The sequence below is a fragment of the Electrona antarctica genome (genome assembly GCF_951216825.1).
Source record: "Electrona antarctica genome assembly, contig: scaffold_123, whole genome shotgun sequence".
Taxonomy (NCBI): Eukaryota; Metazoa; Chordata; class Actinopteri; order Myctophiformes; family Myctophidae; genus Electrona; species Electrona antarctica.
In genome coordinates this window covers 46,322-65,593 of record NW_027638227.1, presented here as the reverse complement: position 1 = coordinate 65,593, position 19,272 = coordinate 46,322, and the positions used below count along the sequence as shown (strand labels likewise).

The 19,272-nt window shown below is 42.2% G+C and overlaps 1 protein-coding gene across 1 annotated transcript; it reads right to left on the bottom strand.

Annotated features, from left to right (window-relative positions):
* Positions 1–1,165: 1,165 nt before the first annotated feature.
* Positions 1,166–19,212, bottom strand: uri1 (URI1 prefoldin like chaperone). The gene is made up of 11 exons (XM_079531145.1): positions 18,660–19,212; positions 17,480–17,514; positions 17,146–17,224; positions 13,005–13,140; positions 9,603–9,694; positions 9,441–9,492; positions 8,204–8,429; positions 6,808–7,036; positions 5,364–5,512; positions 4,142–4,376; positions 1,166–2,932 (listed from the first exon to the last, which is right to left on the bottom strand). The coding sequence occupies exons 1-11, from the start codon at positions 18,762–18,764 to the stop codon at positions 2,744–2,746; spliced, it is 1,527 nt and encodes a 508-aa protein (XP_079387271.1). The 5' UTR covers positions 18,765–19,212; the 3' UTR covers positions 1,166–2,743.
* Positions 19,213–19,272: the final 60 nt, after the last annotated feature.

Below are 19,272 nucleotides of genomic sequence, written 5' to 3'. Positions count from 1 at the left end.
TCAGATTCTATAAATGTCTTCTACATCCTGACAGTTTTCTGAAAAAGCTGTTTCTATGTCGGTCGTTCTTCGATTTTTCAAAAATAGCAGACCTACAAGCTCGTAGCGCGCCACTCGGTGGCGCGCTATGAGCTTGTAGATCTGCTATTTTTCAATAGCTAAAGCATAACATAATGCTAACACCAAAAGGGGTTCCCGCCCAAAATGGCTTAATCCCTGAAATGCAGATCTCTGTTGTGTTTCGGGGATATTACGTAGTATCACATTCTAGATGTCTTTGAAATGCTAAGTGGTGCCTATATTGCAGCATATACCTCTTCAGCTTAACTCACGTAAACCCATTGATCTGTGACTCGCCGGTGCAACGCTACCATGTTAAGCATCGGCTAATCTGTCTCGAGCTACCTGGATTTTCATATTTCATATAATCCTGATGAGTGGGAATCAGGACGGGGATGGGAGGGTCAACCCAGGACCCCCTCTGAAAGCCTCTTATCAGAATACTGCACTACGACTGTGGTTCCTCTGGAGAAACTGACTTATCTCCTCCGTGATAACATGGAAGGGTTCACGAAGGTATGGGAACCAGTCTTAGATACAGTGGACCCTTCTAGACTGCGCTTCAATGTACCTTATTGAACGGTAGTGAATAACAAAGACTCTGGTGACCTGTCATGTCAAGACTGTGGTGTACTCGTTGTCTTTTTTTTGTGTGTGTGTGTTTGTTTTTTGTCTGCATTGTAATGTCCGTATTGTGGAAAAAATAAAAATGTGTGGTTCTATATACATTGAATTGCGATTGAACAGTTGTGAAATTTCAGAGCCTCAATAAAAATACATTGAAAAAAAAAAAAGAATACTGCACTACTACCACCTTGCAAATCATGGGGAGATATGATTATGGAAGGATAGCGGACGGTGGATCAGACATCGGACACCCCTTTAGAAAATGTGAAAGAATTCACACAAAATGTATTTTTCACAATATGAGAAAATATGCAGGGATCGGCATCCTTAGCCTATTGGCAGCATGCAATAGACATCATTTGGCACCAATCGTTCCAGTGGTTTGCGAGATCAGCCCTGTACAGTCAGACAGACCCTGTTCTAAACGGCTTGCCACTTCTACGAGCAATGCAATAAACGGAAAATTAAACCAAACAAAGATAGCCAAGTAATTTATTAACCTTTCAATTTACAAGATTTCTTTTCTCTTTTTGTTCTTACATAAAGCTGGTCACAGAAGTGAACCTACATTCAACAGAATCAAGAGAAGGTTAAATGACAGGCTGTTAGCACCTAATCCAATCATAGGAAGAAAAGTAAAAACAGGAGAAAAAAAAACAACAAGTCACACAGTAGAAAAGCATGTTGCACTACAGCAGGCAATATCTGGGATGAACAGAATAGCAGATCAATAAGACCAGGGTTCGATTTGTGGGGGGTGGGGGTGCGGGTGCATTTTGTTAAACCATATACTTCATAACACAAGTAGCAGATCGACAAGCTCACAAAACATCACCATTGCGGTGCATTGTGAGCTTGTAGATCAGCTATTTTAACTAAGTTTCATCATATCACACACACACACAAGTAAACATATCAGTCGGTAAACATTTCCCAAAAGGAAATGCAGGCATTTAATTCAGTCTGTCCATAAGCAGGAATCAAACATAAGTAACCCCACTGTCCAAAAACCATTACTGACCCTTCCCCCCCTGCAAATCAAACCCTGGATGAGACACTGGCCTTCACAGTATATAAGAAAGACAACCAGCACGAGTACAACCACCACGAAACAAGCACGACGCCAAGGTGGACTAGTGTTTAAGTGTCATAGTATTTTGCAGGAAAGGATAAGCTAAATAAACTACATATTTATTAAATTTAATGTTTCTGAACGTAAGTGCTGCTTGCTAAAGAGCAGGATGCCGTGTACAGAATAGTGATGAAACGGATTAATTGATTTGCTTTCCTAATATTACAATAAACAGAACCATCATCGCCGTCAGGCAGAAACCGTGTATGTCCATAACTCAATTTCTTTTAAAAAATGTATGCCTTATATTATTATTATTATTATTATAGTCATTCCTTTGCTATAAATTATAGCATGAACCCAATTTACATAAATTATTATTTATATATACACGTTTTGCATTTTTGGGGGAAATGTTCACCTATAATTTACATGCCCAATATAGGGACGCCAGGTTGGAAGTGTTTGAGCCTGTGAGTTGTATATATTTGAATCCAATTAACGGTATTACCAAGAAGAGCTTGAGACTAAAGGTGGCCTTACACTAGCCGATAATCGGGCATTTTTGACGCTCGGGGGGTGCCCGACCGCTCAAAGCGCGATCGGCCCGATCAACATCAAGAATGTTTGATATTTGCTCTGCCCCGCTCCGATTATCCTGTAGTGTGTGGTGCTATCAGATTTCAGATTGAAAAAAAATCGGCTAGTGTAAGGCCACCTTTAGTAACTACAAAGGATCCATTGGAACACAGGTTCCATTTTTCTATTTTCCTGAAAAGTTCTGGTTTTGATTTTGAACATAGGTTTCCACCCGACAGTGACGATACCAAGCTAGTGCACTAATACCAAGCTAGTGGATGTTTACGAACACAACAGTTGCTAGGTGGTGGTGATCTGTCCAGCTCAGAGTGTAGGAAAAAGAGAAGACCACTGACAGTATAAAACGGAGCCGGAGCAGAACCAGGGCATTTTGCTCGTGGATGCTCACTTCTGCTGCAGCCTGGCAGCTTTGAACTTGGACACGCGTTTCGGGGCCTCCTGGGATGGTGGCGCGTCTGGAGTCACTTCCTCCTGTTTCCTCTCTGGTATTGTGGGCAGAGCGGGTGGGACGATGGTCAGATGGGGAACGGCTGAAGAAATGGGGTCCTTCTCCACCACGGTGCCTGAAAACGCCTAACAGAACCACCACACAAATAGTGAGGATTAGTTTTCTGTTTTTTTATCACCCTGTACATGTAGCAAGAGTCTGCTATTTACAGCACGCAGCGCCATCATACTTTGGTCTGAACCAAAGTATGATGAAACCAAACAGAAATTACATCGAATGTTGCCCAACAGACGCTCCCAGCCTGTGGAGCGATACGATCGGTTTTGATATCAATAAATCTGTCCTTTTATTAATCTCAGTCCTGAGTGCTGGGCGTTACTATTTGATAGGACGGAGAACTCCGTTCATGCTGCTCGGGGTGTTAACTGTGACCCTGACAAGCACTTGGGATTGTAGGAGTTGAGCCATTGAATTTTGTTTGACTGCCACAGATAAATATTGTGAGTCACTCCATATATCTTTTTGCTTTAATTAAACCATATATCATTTACACAAGCACAATTTCAATCATCGAGCTTTATGAGACAACAGATGGTGTAAACATCGGCCACTGGCATCGGTGAATGTCATCTTGTCATGGCACTCAAAAGGCGAGTTTGGCCCACTTGAACATCTCAAAAAGCGTTCGTGACCCACTCATCTGACCGCTGAACACGGACGGCATGGCCTTGTGCATGTTCAGAGTATGTTTATTTTAATGATCAATCAAGTGATTCTGTTCTCTTTTTTCTTGCAATATCCTCACGGCCCACAGTAGGAGAATCACTGGATTAACACCCCGAGTGGCAAGGACGGAGTTCTCCGTTCAATCAATTACTAATGCCCAGCGCTCAGGACGGAGATTGATAAAAGGACGGAGATGTATTGATATCAAAACCGATCGCATCGCTCCACAGGCTGGGAGCGTCTGTTGCGCGACATTCGATGTTATTTTCCGGTGGGACATCATCGAAAATGTTCCCCCCCATTTTAGCATGTGAATAACTCTTGATCTAAATCATAATGTCCAAATCCAAGCAAAGATTATGTGTTAGACGACCTATCGCGGTCCCGTTGCTAGTCGAGTTAGAATTAATCATACCTCCCGTTGTTGTCGGTCGCTTCGGGAGTGTTTTGGCTACATCTACGTAGCTACTTCAGCTACATCCAGGATAGCGCCGGTCCGTCGCTAAATGTGCTCCGCTGCTATAAATCGATGGGGGCTCTGATTTAATGGATTAAATAACCACGGGCGTTCGGGGTATTAATGGGTGCCTCCCTAATGGTGTCGGTACCTCAAATCGAGTGGGTGGGTGCGCCGCGACCGCAGTGGGACTGTCCTCCTCTGTGATGCCATCGCTGGTGTCGCTGTGCTCATCGTGGCTAAAGCTGCGCCCCACCACCCTGCGCTCCTCAAAGTCGGCTGCGCTGCTCTCGCTGGTGTCGCTGCACACGCTGCTCTCGCGGCTCCGAGATTTCAGGATGGACTTCCTGGGCACGGGCTCGCCGTTCCTCACGTCCACAAACAACCTGGGAAAATGCCAAACCACCCACAAAAAAAATCATGATTGAATTGAACATTTATTCAGAGAACCAGATGTGATTTTTGTATGTGTACGTTGGCATTTTTTTTAATAGAAATATAGCTCTATATTCCCCCATTATAGTCATTAACACCTTGAGGGCCCGGACCTATTTAATCCATTAATAAAATGTGGCCATCATTTATAGCGCCCGGACCACTTTTACCGGCGCACCGGAAGTTGTTGTGAATGTCTGTGTAGCAGCTAACAATAGCCACACCACTCTAGAGTCAATCGACAACGGGAGGTAAGAATAAATCTATCGCGACTAGCGACTGGACCACGGAGCGCCGTCTAACACAGGATCTTTTTTCATAATTAGACGGGATGATTTAGATCGCGAGTTATGAACGTTTTAAGATTTTCGTTTTCGTCCGCTAAACAGGCAGGGAACATTTTCGATGACGTGTCACTGTTGTGCAACACCGAGGATTGGGCAACAAGCGCTCCTAGGCTGTGGAGCGATGTGATCAGTTTTGATATCATTAATCTCCGTCCCATTTATCAATCTCCGTCTGGGGCACTTGACCATGAACTTGACGGTGATCTCCATCTGGGGCCTCTAAACTGTTAATATAGACTAACTTATGGAGTTTTAGGTCAGTATCACGGGGCCCCCTAACTCTCAAGCAAAATGCAGCTCTTCAGAATTTCAATCAAAAAACACATTTCCGGGTCAGGATACCAATTCCATCCAATCAGGAGAGAGAACACACACAAACACCGGAAGTGAAATTGGAAGTAATAAAAGATTAGAGTAATGAGCTCATAACTGGGTTCTCCTAACTGTATGAAATGTATTCATTTTCCCTTAACATAAGAGCTGGATACCTCTGTTACTAACACTCTAGTCTATACTATAGCAATGATTAGTATCAGAATATAAATAGTTATCTTTTTAGCAATAAACTTTGTTATAACCAAAACTATTAACCTGTAGATGTCTGTCGGTGTTGTGATTTTATGGTTTTCATGGTACGAGTGGCCGTTGGTGTGGCCGTTCTTCTTTTTCTTCGAATGTTCCTTTTGCTCTTTCCGTTCGCTGAACTTCAAGGTTGTGTTCTTCCCCGTGTTTATCCTCACCTGAGCAACAAAGACAAGTTTCGGAGGGGACAATCATTAACACCTTGCTTGCCCGGACCTATTTAATCCATTTAATCCATGTGCCCATCATTTATAGCGCCCGGACCACTTTTACCGGCGCACCGGAAGTTGGTGTGCATGTCTGTGTAGCAGCTAACAATAGCCACACCACTCTTTGATGATATCAAAAAGTGATCGGTTTTGATATCATTAATCTCCGTCCTATTTATCAATCTCCGGCTTGGGCACTTGCCCATGACCTTGAACTTGAAGGAGATCTCCGCCCCGGGCCTCCATGGTGTTAACAACACAAACCCTGGCTTCCCTACTTTGGGCATGTACTTTGGGCAAGTATTATCACCTTCACAAAAATATATATGGTCAAATCATGATGACACTTGTGGTGTGCAATTACCTTGCCATGATAACTGTAACTCCCAACATTGTCAAGACACATATCTTAACACTTTGACTTCTATTCACGAGTTGCTCGAGTGAATTCATTGTAGAACACTTTCCCTGCGATTCGCGAGTTGCCCGAGTTAGGTTTTCATTGTTTAATCCACGTTTTTAATGGGTTTTAAGTCATACGGGCAATCCACCGGACAGAATGGGATATGAGATGCGTTTTGATGACGTCATCGCAAAAAGGCCCGTCTCTCCGACGTGCAAAGGGTTATAGGAAATTGAGTCCCCCATTGTTTACAATGGGAGAGCTGCCCAGCAGCGCGCGGCTGCCCTGTCCGGTCTGTTGTTGTGGTCGGCACTTTGGAATATTTTTCAACACTACAACAAGCGATTACAGCGTTTTAAAGTGGATTTTCATGACAAGCAACTCGACGGTCGGTGCACTGGCTGTTCAAAGGTTCAAAAGGTGAAACATGAAACATAGGCAGTCTAGCCTGAAAGATGACCGTGAATTGCCGGCATTCAAGCTGTTAAATGCCAACATGCCTGTTGATTTTACTATTTTATTTAGAAAAAGGATCCCAACTGAATAGGTGGATCCGGATTTTCAAATAGTAAGATCAACAGCAAGTCTTTTAATGTTATATACACTGGCAGCACCTGCTTTATGTGGTAAAACAGTGGCTTTGACAACCCGTTTCACAATGCAACATACTGTAAGTCAATATTTTTGGAATATCCAGAACTATAAATCAATGTAGCAACGATTGAATATATCACACCAATATTTGGAGGTACATCATGTCAAGGTAACTACACAAATCAAACCTCTACCAAAGTGATTGTAAAAGCATAGGAGTGCAAGACATTAAGCTGATCGCACAAACCTTCTTGGGTTCAACTGTATGAGAGAAGTAGATGGTGGGCAGGCCGCTGTCTCCGTCATCTTCCTCCTCCATCTTGTGTCTGCTTGGCGGAGGAGCTTTACCGTTGACCTGCTGGTTTTGAGGAACGCAGTTCCAGCTTGGCGTCTGCGGCGGAGGGCCGTCTCCCTCCTTCTCCTCTTCGGACGAGGACATGGTGTCCTCAGCGTTTATGTCCACCGTGTCCAACATTCTGGAAGCGGTTGATACATGTCAGCGTCAGTACATGTGCGTCTGTTTACTTACAAAACACTACTGTCTATAGACGAATTCAGAAACGGGTCTCATGGTCGCAGCTTATGTATTTCCTGTAGGCGGAGCCGACATAACTGCGAGGTAAACCTGCCTCTTAAAAAACCTCTTCTACTAAAAGGTGAATGGTAGACTGACTGATGTACAGTCTGCCTCAAACGTTACTCTTTTACCTGCTTTTTACTAACTAACATTACAAAGACAGAACATCGGGATGAACCTGTGTAGTTTATGGCTGCTCCAACAGTAGTGGCAACATAAAAAAAAAAAAGAATATCCACCGCGGTGGCTGAGAGCAGAGTCATAGAGTAATGGTTGAGACAAAGCAGTGAAAGGTCCTGAAAGATACATAACGTCAGTCTTACCCAATACCCAATCTTTCTGTTTTATGAACACAAGGCTGCTGTACTTTATACCTCATACTAAGCATTTAAAGTGCTTAGTATGAGGTACATTTTTAATGTTGCCTCTACTGTTGGAGCAGCCATAAACTACACAGGTTCATCCCGATGTTCTGGGCATCTTTGTAATGTTAGTGTTAGTAAAAAGCAGGTAAAAGACTAACGTTTGAGGCAGACTGTACATCAGTCACCCAAAACAATTGGCAAAAGACTTAAGCCTCCCATACACTGATTTTGGAAAGATTTAAAAGCCTACATTAGACTAGAATGTAGTCTTTTAAAAATCTTTCCAAAAACATTTATTAAACTACCGAGTACCGAGGCCTGGCCTGGCGGCGTGCCGCGGGTTCGACTCCCGATCCCGACGGCCTTTGCCGCGTGTCTCCCCCCCCCCCCCCCCATCTCTCTCCCCATTGCTGACTCCTGTCAGTCTAGTTTAAAATCAGAAAAAGCCACACAAAAAAAAGAATCACAAAAAAAAAAAAACTTGTAGGTCTGCTATTTTTGAACAATCGTGAAAATGTGCCTCAAATCTTTGAATATATATTATTAATTATTTTTAATTTCGACATCAGGCCTAAATGGGTTAAAATACAAGCCTTATTGTTTCTTATATCTTTTGAATTCAATATCACAATTTTGCCATAAACACAACAAACAAAGGACAATGTCACAAGTTCATCATAGTGTCACTTTAGAAATGCTACCTGTCCTCTCCGTCAGGTTCTTCTTGTTTCTCCAGCCCTTTCTCCAGTTCCTCCCGTGTCTCCTCCTCCTCCAGTTTCTCCAGCTCGTCCAGCCGGACCCAGAGCTCGTCCTCGGACAGCACTCCGTTGTTGCAGCCTTCGTTCTCCTCCTCTTTCTCGTCTGGCAGATTCAAAATGGTGTCCACCTTGGGCTTAGAGTTGGGCTGGTGGGCCGTGCGCCGCTTTCCTGTTCACAGGAGAACCAACAGAGGAGAAATAAATGCACGTCGTTGTGCTCAGAATAAACACTCAGCAACTATAATGTTTAATACAGATGAACTATTAGTAAGGGCATTTTATCAGGTATTTGACCAATCTGGGAACTAAATCGTTACCAAGAAATGTCTTCACCAATGTGTTTCTAAAGGTGTCTAATAACATGTACTAAAAGTTTGAAATTCAACTCCCGTGGGAAAGTTGAGTTATTAGCATAATATGTGACCATACCCTTAACATCCTATATAAGGCAAAAAAGTCCAAATTTCATCATTCTTTAAGTAGCATGTGACATATGAAACTAGGGGGTTTTCATGATTCTGAATCCATTCCAAGCATTAGTTTTGCACAAAAAACACTCCTTGGGCTAAATTAGGCCATATCCACTTGACCAAATGTGCTGACCTCATCCCGTTTTCCTCCCAAGGAGTGTTTTTTGTGCAAAACTAATGCTTGGAATGAATTCAGAATCATGCAAACACCCTAGTTTTATATGTCACATGTTACTTAAAGAATGATGAAATTTTGACTTTTTTTGTCTTATATAGGATGTTATGGGTATGGTCACATATTATGCTAATAACTCAACTTTCCCACGGGAGTTGAATTTCAAACTTTTAGTATATGTTATTAGACACCTTTAGAAACACATTGGTGAAGACATTTCTTGGTAACGATTTAGTTCCCAGATTTTCATAGATTTCTCTTACTATATAGGAAGGGAATGAATAGACTAGAGCCCGACCGATGACTGATTTTTGGGTGACTTGCCGACCCCGATTTTGGAGAGTCCTAGACCAGCGATTACCTTTGGAAATTTAAGTTGACCCTGATGCAGCAAAGGTTGTGTGAGCCACTGTTTTAGCCCACCGATTGATCACCAATGTTATGCTCGTCATTTTGTAAAACAATCTTGAGATTCATTTGAAAAAGGTACTTTTGATTAAAGTTTCTGTAAAGAGTACATACAACTTCCACATACCTTTGGTGACAGGATCAGTGTTTCCAACCTCTTCTCTGATGTCATGTTTATTCTAAAAGGCAAAGCACAGTGAATTGGAAGTCAGTAGTATGTCGCCAAGTTTTTAATATGTAATAAAATACTTGCTAAAGTATGCTAAATGACCAAAGTAATACCACTTACGCCCGCTGCGTCCTCTAGACCTTTGGTGAACTCAAATCTGGATTCAAAGTCTTTCATTGTCTTGTGCAGGGCACCGAGTTCACCCTCAACATCTGCCAACAACAAGCACACACTCATCAAAATAATGTATTTACATGAGCTTGTGGGAGGCAATTCATTTATTGGCTTTAGTTTAAGAACGTGAATAAAACATAAACAGAGACACAAGACTGCAACGGAGCTGAAGGTCTGAGGGCATACGACAGAAGAAGAAGAGACACAAGCCAATCGGACAGCTCAACAGTTAAAATTCGGGACATGTTTGACAGCAAATGAGGAGGAGGAGGGAAAAGAAAGCTAAATTATGACACAAACAGTTCAGAACATCTCCTGCCCTCCGTGCTACTCCGGATCATTAAATCCTCACAACAATTAAGCCCTTTTACTAATGGCGAGCGGAGGGCCCCTGTTGCCATGGTGACGGCGAGCCCCTCCAGCCCGTGCGTCTAGTGGAAATGAGGAAAGGTCAAACACAGAAGGCCGTGACAACTCAGCCGCTGTCTGTCACATCGCAGGCCAGTTCTGTTTGTATTACAGCACTTAGGATGAGCAGGGAGGACGGAGCGCGTTTCTGCTTCAACGAGCACCCTAATAATGTTCACATCACAGATCCTTACTTAACCCATTTTGGCCTGACGTCGAAATTTAAAAAATGTCTTCTAAATCATGACAGTTTCCTGAAAAGCCTCATGTTTCTATGTCAGTGGTTCTAAATATTTCATGTCAAAGGACCCCCAAAATTATATGTAATTGGCCGCCTACCCCCATTTGAAAATATGTAGTTCCAGGGCCCCCCCTCTCAGAAGCAAAGATTTGAGTTAAAAACGCTGGCTCTGAAAGAATATATATTCAAAGATTTGCGTCGCATTTTCACGATTTTTCAAAAATAGCAGACCTACAAGTTCGTAGCGCGCCACTCGGTGGCGCGCTATGAGCTTGTAGATCTGCTATTTTTCAATAGCTAAATTATAACGATGTTTAAAACACCAAATGGGGTTCCCGCCCAAAATGGGTTAAGCTCATTTGACTTGATATGAGGTTTTCAGGGATGCAACGGGGAGGGGTGTATTGGCTAGACATACAGTAGCCTCTGCTAGAGCAGAGGATTCTCAACCTTTTTCCATTTCCAGGACGCCCAGTTTGATATGCTATTAGACTGTGTGGACCACCTGATACAATTATTTTTCTCTCCAATCTACACTACTGCCAAGAATATTTAACCAAGACTGCCAGACTGCCAGCATTGCCGTCCATGTGCTTTTACTCACCTGTAAGTAATCACTTAAGGGGAATTTCTTACTAACCCTTTTTTTTTTACAAAAGTAAGTGGATAATATGTATATTGACCCCAAAAAATATATAAAACATAATAATAAAGATATATAGTAAGGGCATTTTATCAGGTATTTGACCAATCTGGGAACTAAATCGTTACCAAGAAATGTCTTCACCAATGTGTTTCTAAAGGTGTCTAATAACATGTAATAAAAGTTTGAAATTCAACTCCCGTGGGAAATTTGAGTTATTAGCATAATATGTGACCATACCCATAACATCCTATATAAGGCAAAAAAGTCCAAATTTCATCATTCTTTAAGTAGAATGTGACATATGAAACTAGGGTGATTTCATGAGTCTGAATCCATTCCAAGCATTAGTTTTGCACAAAAAACACTCCTTGGGCTAAATTAGGCCATATCCACTTGACCAAATGTGCTGACCTCATCACGTTTGTGTGGCCGTTTTCCTCCCAAGGAGTGTTTTGTGCAAAACTAATGCTTGGAATGGATTCAGAATCATGCAAACACCCTAGTTTCATATGTCACATGCTACTTAAAGAATGATGAAATTTGGACTTTTTTGCCTTATATAGGATGTTATGGGTATGGTCACATATTATGCTAATAACTCAAATTTCCCACGGGAGTTGAATTTCAAACTTTTAGTACATGTTATTAGACACCTTTAGAAACACATTGGTGATGAAATTTCTTGGTAACGATTTAGTTCCCAGATTTTCATAGATTTCTCTTACTAATAGGGCACTGGTCCTTTAAGAAAAGCGTAGGAGGGGTCTAACGCCAGCAACACCATTTCATGGACTAACCTGTCACATCATCTAGATCAGATGTAAACACAAAACTAAAATCAATTGCGCGATTGAATAGGAGTTCTAACGTTTGACCCACATGGACGGTAAATCCGCTAATTCCTTGAAACGCTCGGCATGTTTTTTTGGGGTTTTTTTCAATGACTAATGGATACACGTCTTCATATACAGTAAGAAAACAGCTTGTGCGAAACTCCCCTTTAATATTAATCTTCAGTGCGATCGCACACCTGATCGTGATTCGTTGGTAATGAGAGTTTGTTTGTTGTGCGTTTGTGAAATAAATCAGTTTGGAAAAAAAACATCCATGTGTTCAGTGGTTGGAGCCCATTGAAGATTGAATGGTGGTCACGCCAAAAGTGGAACGATACAGGGAAGAGAAATATGAGGAAGAGAAAAAAAAATGTCTCTAGCTGGGAGGAGATTTTTGCGACCATGTGGTTTCCTTGTGTCTCGCTGCAGTGGACGGTGGATCATAGGTTAGCCAGGAGCGTCATCTAGTGTAAAAACTAAAAACCAACTCCTTCTTGGCAGTCTGAGCCATTGGGAAAAACATGCCAACTCGTTCTTGGCAGTCAATGAGTTCTTATTGCCACCTAGTGTTCATTCAAGATACCGCACGCTGCCACAGAAATTCTGTTTACTAGACATGTTCACCCGGGTACCCCAGCCTCGCACAGTGACAGGAGGAGCAGCAAGTTGTGTTAGCAGGAGCCCACATAGTTTAGCTTTAGCCAGAAACGGTAATATGTTGGGCGTGATGCGATCAAAAAAATCCCAATTCACATTCAAACGTCGGATGGATTGGACAAAACTACGGACTTTGCACCACTTTTCAGAGAGAAAAGGCAACACAGATTCTGCTTTGAATGGGTGCCTATGGCGTGCGCACGCATTCCTCCTCCAAGCGTTAATTAAGGCAAATTACTGTATAAGGACCTTTAGTTTGCACTGCCAGTGTTATGGGTTTATTTTTAAACACCCTCTCATTTTTCATTGTGGGTAGGTACTGCATATCTAGAATATAGACAACACCCCCCTCTGCTGGATGAAAAAGATCACTACCGAGCAAAAACATGAGGTTCTTGTAATCCATTCATTACAATGAATTTATTTTGGATATAATGCAACATAAGTACATTTTGTAATGAATTGTATTTTTCTTTAAAGCCAGAGCATACATTTCATGTACATTTAGATTTAAAAAAAAAGTTTGCATAGGTTATAAGAGAGTAAAACAGTTTCCAACATACATTTCATCCTGTGGTCAACGATCTTCTGAGCCTGCTTGGCAGAGCATTTAGCAAACCAGTTGTCACCCAGTAACACTGTGACCTCGTTGGTGTGGACCATCTTCCCTGGGATGAATGCCAACGGACCAAATGGCACCTGAAGCCAGTATAATAGAAAGGGGAGAAAGAAAAAAAAGGAAGGGAATGAAATAAAGCCATTGGCAAGACTGTAAATGTTAACGCATTTAGGCCAGACGTCGAAAAAAAAAAAAATGTTCGCTCTGAAAGAATATATATTCAAAGATTTGTGCCGCATTTTTACGATTTTTCAAAAATAGCAGACCTACAAGCTCGTAGCGCGCCACTCGGTGGCGCGCTATGAGCTTGTAGATCTGCTATTTTTCAATAGCTAAAGTATAACATAATGCTTAGTTAAAACACCAAAAGGGGTTCCCGCCCAGAATGGGTTAAAGCGGAAGGGGGTGACGGTGAAACAAAAGCAACCCAATGACTTTAACCAACAACACTTGAGGATAAATGTGTTTACAATAAAGTGGCAAGCATCTGCAAAGCTCCGGAGAGACTTGGCAGAACTTTTGCCATATGCTAAGGGATTTCATTATAGCCAAACACACAGACGCGCGCACACACCCAACAAAACAAAACTATTCTCCACAGAGCAGAGAGAAAAAAGAGAGCGTGTGAGTAAGAGAGTTAGCAATAGATGCAGACAGACAGACAGACAGACAGACAAAGTGTAATGTAAGTCCTTTAACCCATTTAGACCTAGTGTTACCTATATGTTATTTTACCTTAATCCATTTTGACCTGAGATCAGATTCTAAAAATGTCTTCTACATCCTGACAGTTTTCTGAAAAAGCTATCTTTCTATGTCAGTCGTTCTTCGATTTAAAAAAAATAGCAGACCTACAAGCTCGTATCGCGCCACTCGGTGGCGCGCTATGAGCTTGTAGATCTGCTATTTTTCAATAGCTAAAGCATAACATAATGCTAACACCAAAAGGGGTTTCCGCCCAAAATGGGTTACATGCCGGCTGTGCACTCTGTCACATACACGTGTGTGTGTGTGTGTGTATATATACTAGCAATTTATTTTATTTTATTGTAATGAGGGTTTTCAGAAAACCTTAGTCTAGGTTTTAGGAGGCATTTTTAGAATCCGCCTCAGGTCTAAATGGGTTAATATCCAGGAATGTTGCACACCTTCTGTGAAACATGGCAATTACGTTGGTTATAACTCAGGGGGGCAGACGCATCGTGGAGGATTCATACCCCTAGTCTCCAATGGTGCGCAGGAACTAAACCATAGAGTATATAAAAGGATAGACTGATCTGGCGCAAAGCTCCGCCCCCTCCGCTATTAATGTCAGTGGAAGTTGCTCAGTGGCGTTTTGAAGCACCCGGAAAGACCGTCTCAAAACGTCTACTTCCGCATTTGCCAACCAAATTTTGGTGGTCAAATGCGGAAGTGCAACCGAGCGCTCAATGTTAAAGCCCAGCTGCACAGGGTTTCCCGGTCATGAATCCACGGGTCCGCCTGTAGTCCCTCCTCTTACCACTAGGGCCCAGTGCTTCAACGTTGGAGTGCCTCACTGGCCCCTTGAACTATACCCCTTGCAACACCAGAGCTCCCCACGTGGGGGGGGAGCTCTGGGGGGGGTCATTTTTAGAGCTTGACCGATTTGGATTTTTATTTTGTATAAGAGGAAAAGGAGGACAATATTAACCCTTTTTTCACTCTGTCAAAGATTCCAATATCCAATGAACTAGTCCATACCAGGGATGTGTGCACCCCTAACTGTAGACTAACTGCCACTACAGATCTCATTAGATGGGCGAAATTGTGAATCACATTTACATAGTGGAAAGTTAGAAATCAGCTTCAATCAATGTCAGACCGATATATCAACCCACTGTGCAGGAAGATGCACGAGTGCTACTGTGGATTCTTGCTGACACAAATGATAACCGTTTTGTAATGAAAGAATCTGCACTTTGCCCCCCCAACACACACATTTTTTAATAATTTATTTATGTCCACATAAGAGATACAATACAAGGACACAAATATTTACAAGGTGCTGTACAGAGTGCAATCAGCAAATCCCGGACAAATACCCACACACCCTTCAGGGGTACAAGTAACAGCGTCTTCGCCATATTTGGCGGCTACCGAGCCGTTTGGCTGCTTTTTTTGGCATCCCAAGTTGTTGGAAGCCTCTTACAACCAAACTGTGTACGTGCTCCACCAAGATACCCATGTACCGGTCTAGATACTTCCTTAATGTTAACGAAGTCCACACCCACAACACCAGAGGGAGTGCAACGAACCATGTACAACCCAGATTCGGCACAAACAAGGGACTAAATTATTTTCGCTCCTATGCCACCAAAATGTGGAACGCCCTACCAACAGTCATCAAGACATGCAAATCCCTTGACTCCTTCAAAACCGCTCTCAAAGGGCACCTACGGACGGCTGCAATTCGAAACTGGCCCCCGTAAAAATATGAATCCCCCCCCCCCCCCCACCCTTTTTCCCCCTCACTGTATATGTCTCTTTTCCCTTTTTACCTCTATGATGAATTCCTGTTCTGTTCTTTGACTATATAGAAGTGTCTATTTGTACGTCTCTAAATGTTGATGAATTGAACATGGTGGACCCTATTGTAAACGAGTGTAATGCTTAATTGGGTCGTCCACTCACAGTTAACAGTCTTTTGTATTGAGTTTGTGCTTGAAATGTACTGTAATTCTGCAAACTGTTAATACATATTTCAATCAATCAATCAAAAGTCCTAGGCTGCCGAAGATAAACACAAGTAGATTGCACCTATAGCCTAGTTCAATGATGGTCTGGAGGAGCGGCTGGTACTTAATGACTTTGGTCATAAAGGCTTCCTCTAAGCTAGAATCAAAGGTGCAGGCCATTTCAAGAATGAAAACTGATCTGTTCTCTTCATTGACTACAACATCTGGTGTGTTAGCAGAGAGATGTGCAAAAATGTCAGTATTTTCAGTACAGAGTTGAAACATGGAAGCGCACTCTCTCTCACACACACACACACAGTTTAAATCAAACTCCTTTATAACTTTAGTGTTAATTAGCCTCTCTGCTGACATTTACCCTGAACCCAGGTACAGAAATCTGCTATAAAGTGGAGAGAATAATTTAAGGCCCAAACCACAGTACACACCAATGCAACTGCCATTGGGGATAATGGCTTTACAGGCAACTTTGGTTTGCAAGGAGTTGCATGGCGAAACATTTGTTGTGCGGTTTGGGCCTTAGGCCTCACTCACACCTTCGCATCTAGCATACAACAATGTTGGATGCTAGATGTAAACAAAGGGTAAGTGTCATGGCCGCCCCAATGCATTTCCAATGGAAGTCACATGGTTTGACACAACATTTGTTGTACGGCTTTCGGCTGTGTTTCGACTGCCCCTCATACAACAAAAATGTGTCAAACCATGTGACTCCCATTGGAAATGAATTGCGAGCTTGCATCAGCAAACAAGTCTCATGCATCAGCTATACATCAATCTGTTGTGCACGTGTGAGTCAGGCCTTAGACAATTGGAAACACCTGCTAATGAATTAACCATGGCTCCTCCGAGTCACTCCCCCATCTCCACCACTCAATTTCTAAATGCATCTGCTACATCAGCGTCCTTTAGCAGCCGAATACCGTATGGTTATTTTCATACCACCTTTGAGCCAGCAACATAGGTAGTCAGATACATACAGGAACAGATACATTAATGCTTGTTGTACATTTTGTGCCTGCCAAGGAGATTCTGCCATCCCAGACGCTACATACTAATTCCTACACGGGTTGTGTTTATAACCACGCCCCTGGGTAAGTTAAGTTTACTGAGGTTAAGGTTAGGTTTAGGTGTAGTTTTGAGGTTAAGGTTAGGTTTCTGGTTTAAGGACTTCAGTGTTTTGTACCATACTATTGTATGAGTACCGAACAAAGAATGTTTGCTTTCGCCATCTTTGTTGAAGAGGGTTAGGTTTAGGTATAGTTTTACTGAGGTTAAGGTTAGGGTTAGGTTTAGGCTGTCAATCACAGCGACTGGCCAATCACAGCGTGTAGGCTTTGGTATGTCGCATCCCGGACAGACTGGACTCACCATGACATCATAAGACAGCTGATCTGGGAGAGTATTGAGACGCTCGTCCAGCGCTTGGTAGTCACCGGCCACTTTATTCCTGCAACACCACACATTAGCATTTCCGCATAAATCCAAACAACTCACTTTCAACCGACGGCACGGCTCTCTAGTCTCTTCCAAAGCTAGTTTTAAAATCCTGCCTCGCGAGCATTCACTTTTAATTCATTAATAATACATCACTTTAAAGTGTAGCAAACCGTATCTATATGGGGCAGGTATACATGTTGGATATTATGGTAGGTCATTCATGGTGGCACTGACTGGCAGCAGACTGTTCACGTTTGAGACTCACCAGTGTTGAATCCGACCTTCACAGTCTTTCACAACCTGGAGTTTAAGACAAACATTTTCAAATAGGATACAGTTTGAGTACAGTGCAGTTATTTTTGCGCACGCACACACACACACACACACACACACACACACACACACACACACACACACACACACACACACACACAGTTATCTAATAATAATAGCTTGAATTTATATAGCGCCTTTCATGAACCCAAGGACGCTTTACAAAATGTACCAACAACAATCAAAAACTATATGCCATAAGCCTGAGAGAATAAGTGTATTTTCAAGGCAGCCTTATCTGAGTTATAGCATTGGATCAAGACTATCATGGATGTACAAGTCTAACTTTTACTTTCGTTATGATATGCAAATGTCAAAATCAATAAAAATTAATCTATGATAGTCTTGATCCAGACAACATACAAGTACAAAGGTTACTAAATGGACCCATACCAAAATGGGTCCATTTACTAACTGTAACCAAAGGGATTGTCAGATAAGATCCATAATGCATATCAGTGGAAGAAGCCCTCACCCACCACACCCACACAACTGTTGGGGGCTTTCAAACTACAAACAGATACACATATTACCAGTCAAGTAGATATATCTGAACATATTCATATAATTTTAAGTCCCTTTAAAATTATAGTATGACAACAATGCAAGCTTTGAGCTTCCACGTAAAGTTTGCAGTTCTCATGTGGTCGAGGAAACCAAATAAAACACGAACCAGGGCAGAAACATGTGACTGATGATTTACAGGGATGGAAGCATTTCTCCAAAATGGACACCATGGTGAGCAGATTAATTTTTACCCAAAGCGATGCAACAAAACTACACAATGTTAAGTACAGCTGAGACGTTGCAATGTGGAAAAAGCCTAAAAACACGTGGTCTATTTAAACCCCCCCGTTTAGTAGGATTTAAATCCCCCAACATTGCTCCTGCAGTCTGCAGACCTTATGCGTGCGCACCGCGTGGCCAGTGATGTGAACAAATACATGAATAATATTCATTTTGAATGTCGAAAAAAAATAGAACCAAAACAATCAAATACAGGGGGAAAAAAATCTAAAATGTGTAAAAAATAAATAAAAAAATACTGCCAAAAAGTGAAATAAATATTAAAATAAAAGATAAGCCATAAACTCGATGTGAACAGCTATTACCTGTTCGTGTTGCTTTCTAAGTGTGTTAAGCCCCGGTAGAGGAGGCTCGGGTTGCACATTATTATTCAGAGTATTATAATCATTCCCTTGACTTTCCTCGGTCATCGTTGCGTGTTTAATCGTTTGTCCAGCACGTGCGTGTTTGTGTTGTGTTGTCTGTCCAAAACTCAAATACGGTCAGCTTTTTTTTACGATGTCAACAAGGAGAACAACAACAAGAAGACCAAAGCAAATAGCTCAGCAGGGGCTGTGAGTCCTAAAGAAGTGTTTATGAATGCAATAGGAGCTGTTATTCCACAGAGAAGCCGTTCTTTCCGTAGTCATCAATAGGGCCGTAGTAGTAGCAGTTATTATCCACAGTGATACCATTTCACACGCTCATCTCACGACCTTCTGCAGATGTTCCTCATGAAGATAAAATCCGCGGAATAAAAGGCCAAATTGGGCCAATTATTGATAGCAACGAATATATTCCTTCAGCTGGGGTTGTTTGTCTCTTCCTCCGTCACTCACCCTGCGCCATGTTAAACCTCATTTATTAGCACGGACGGAGGTTTGCCAGCTTTGCCAAAATAGAAGAGATCTACAAGCCATCGACGCGCTGCAGCCACGT

Excerpts from the sequence above, each read along its gene's own strand:
- uri1 (XM_079531145.1), bottom strand. The coding sequence starts at position 18,764 with ATGACCGAGGAAAGTCAAGGGAATGATTATAATACTCTGAATAATAAT. Across the intron at positions 7,037-8,203 it reads GAACCTGACGGAGAGGACAG|AATGTTGGACACGGTGGACA; the intron begins GTAGCATTTCTA and ends AACCGCTTCCAG. Across the intron at positions 4,377-5,363 it reads ACACCGACAGACATCTACAG|GTTGTTTGTGGACGTGAGGA; the intron begins GTTAATAGTTTT and ends GCATTTTCCCAG.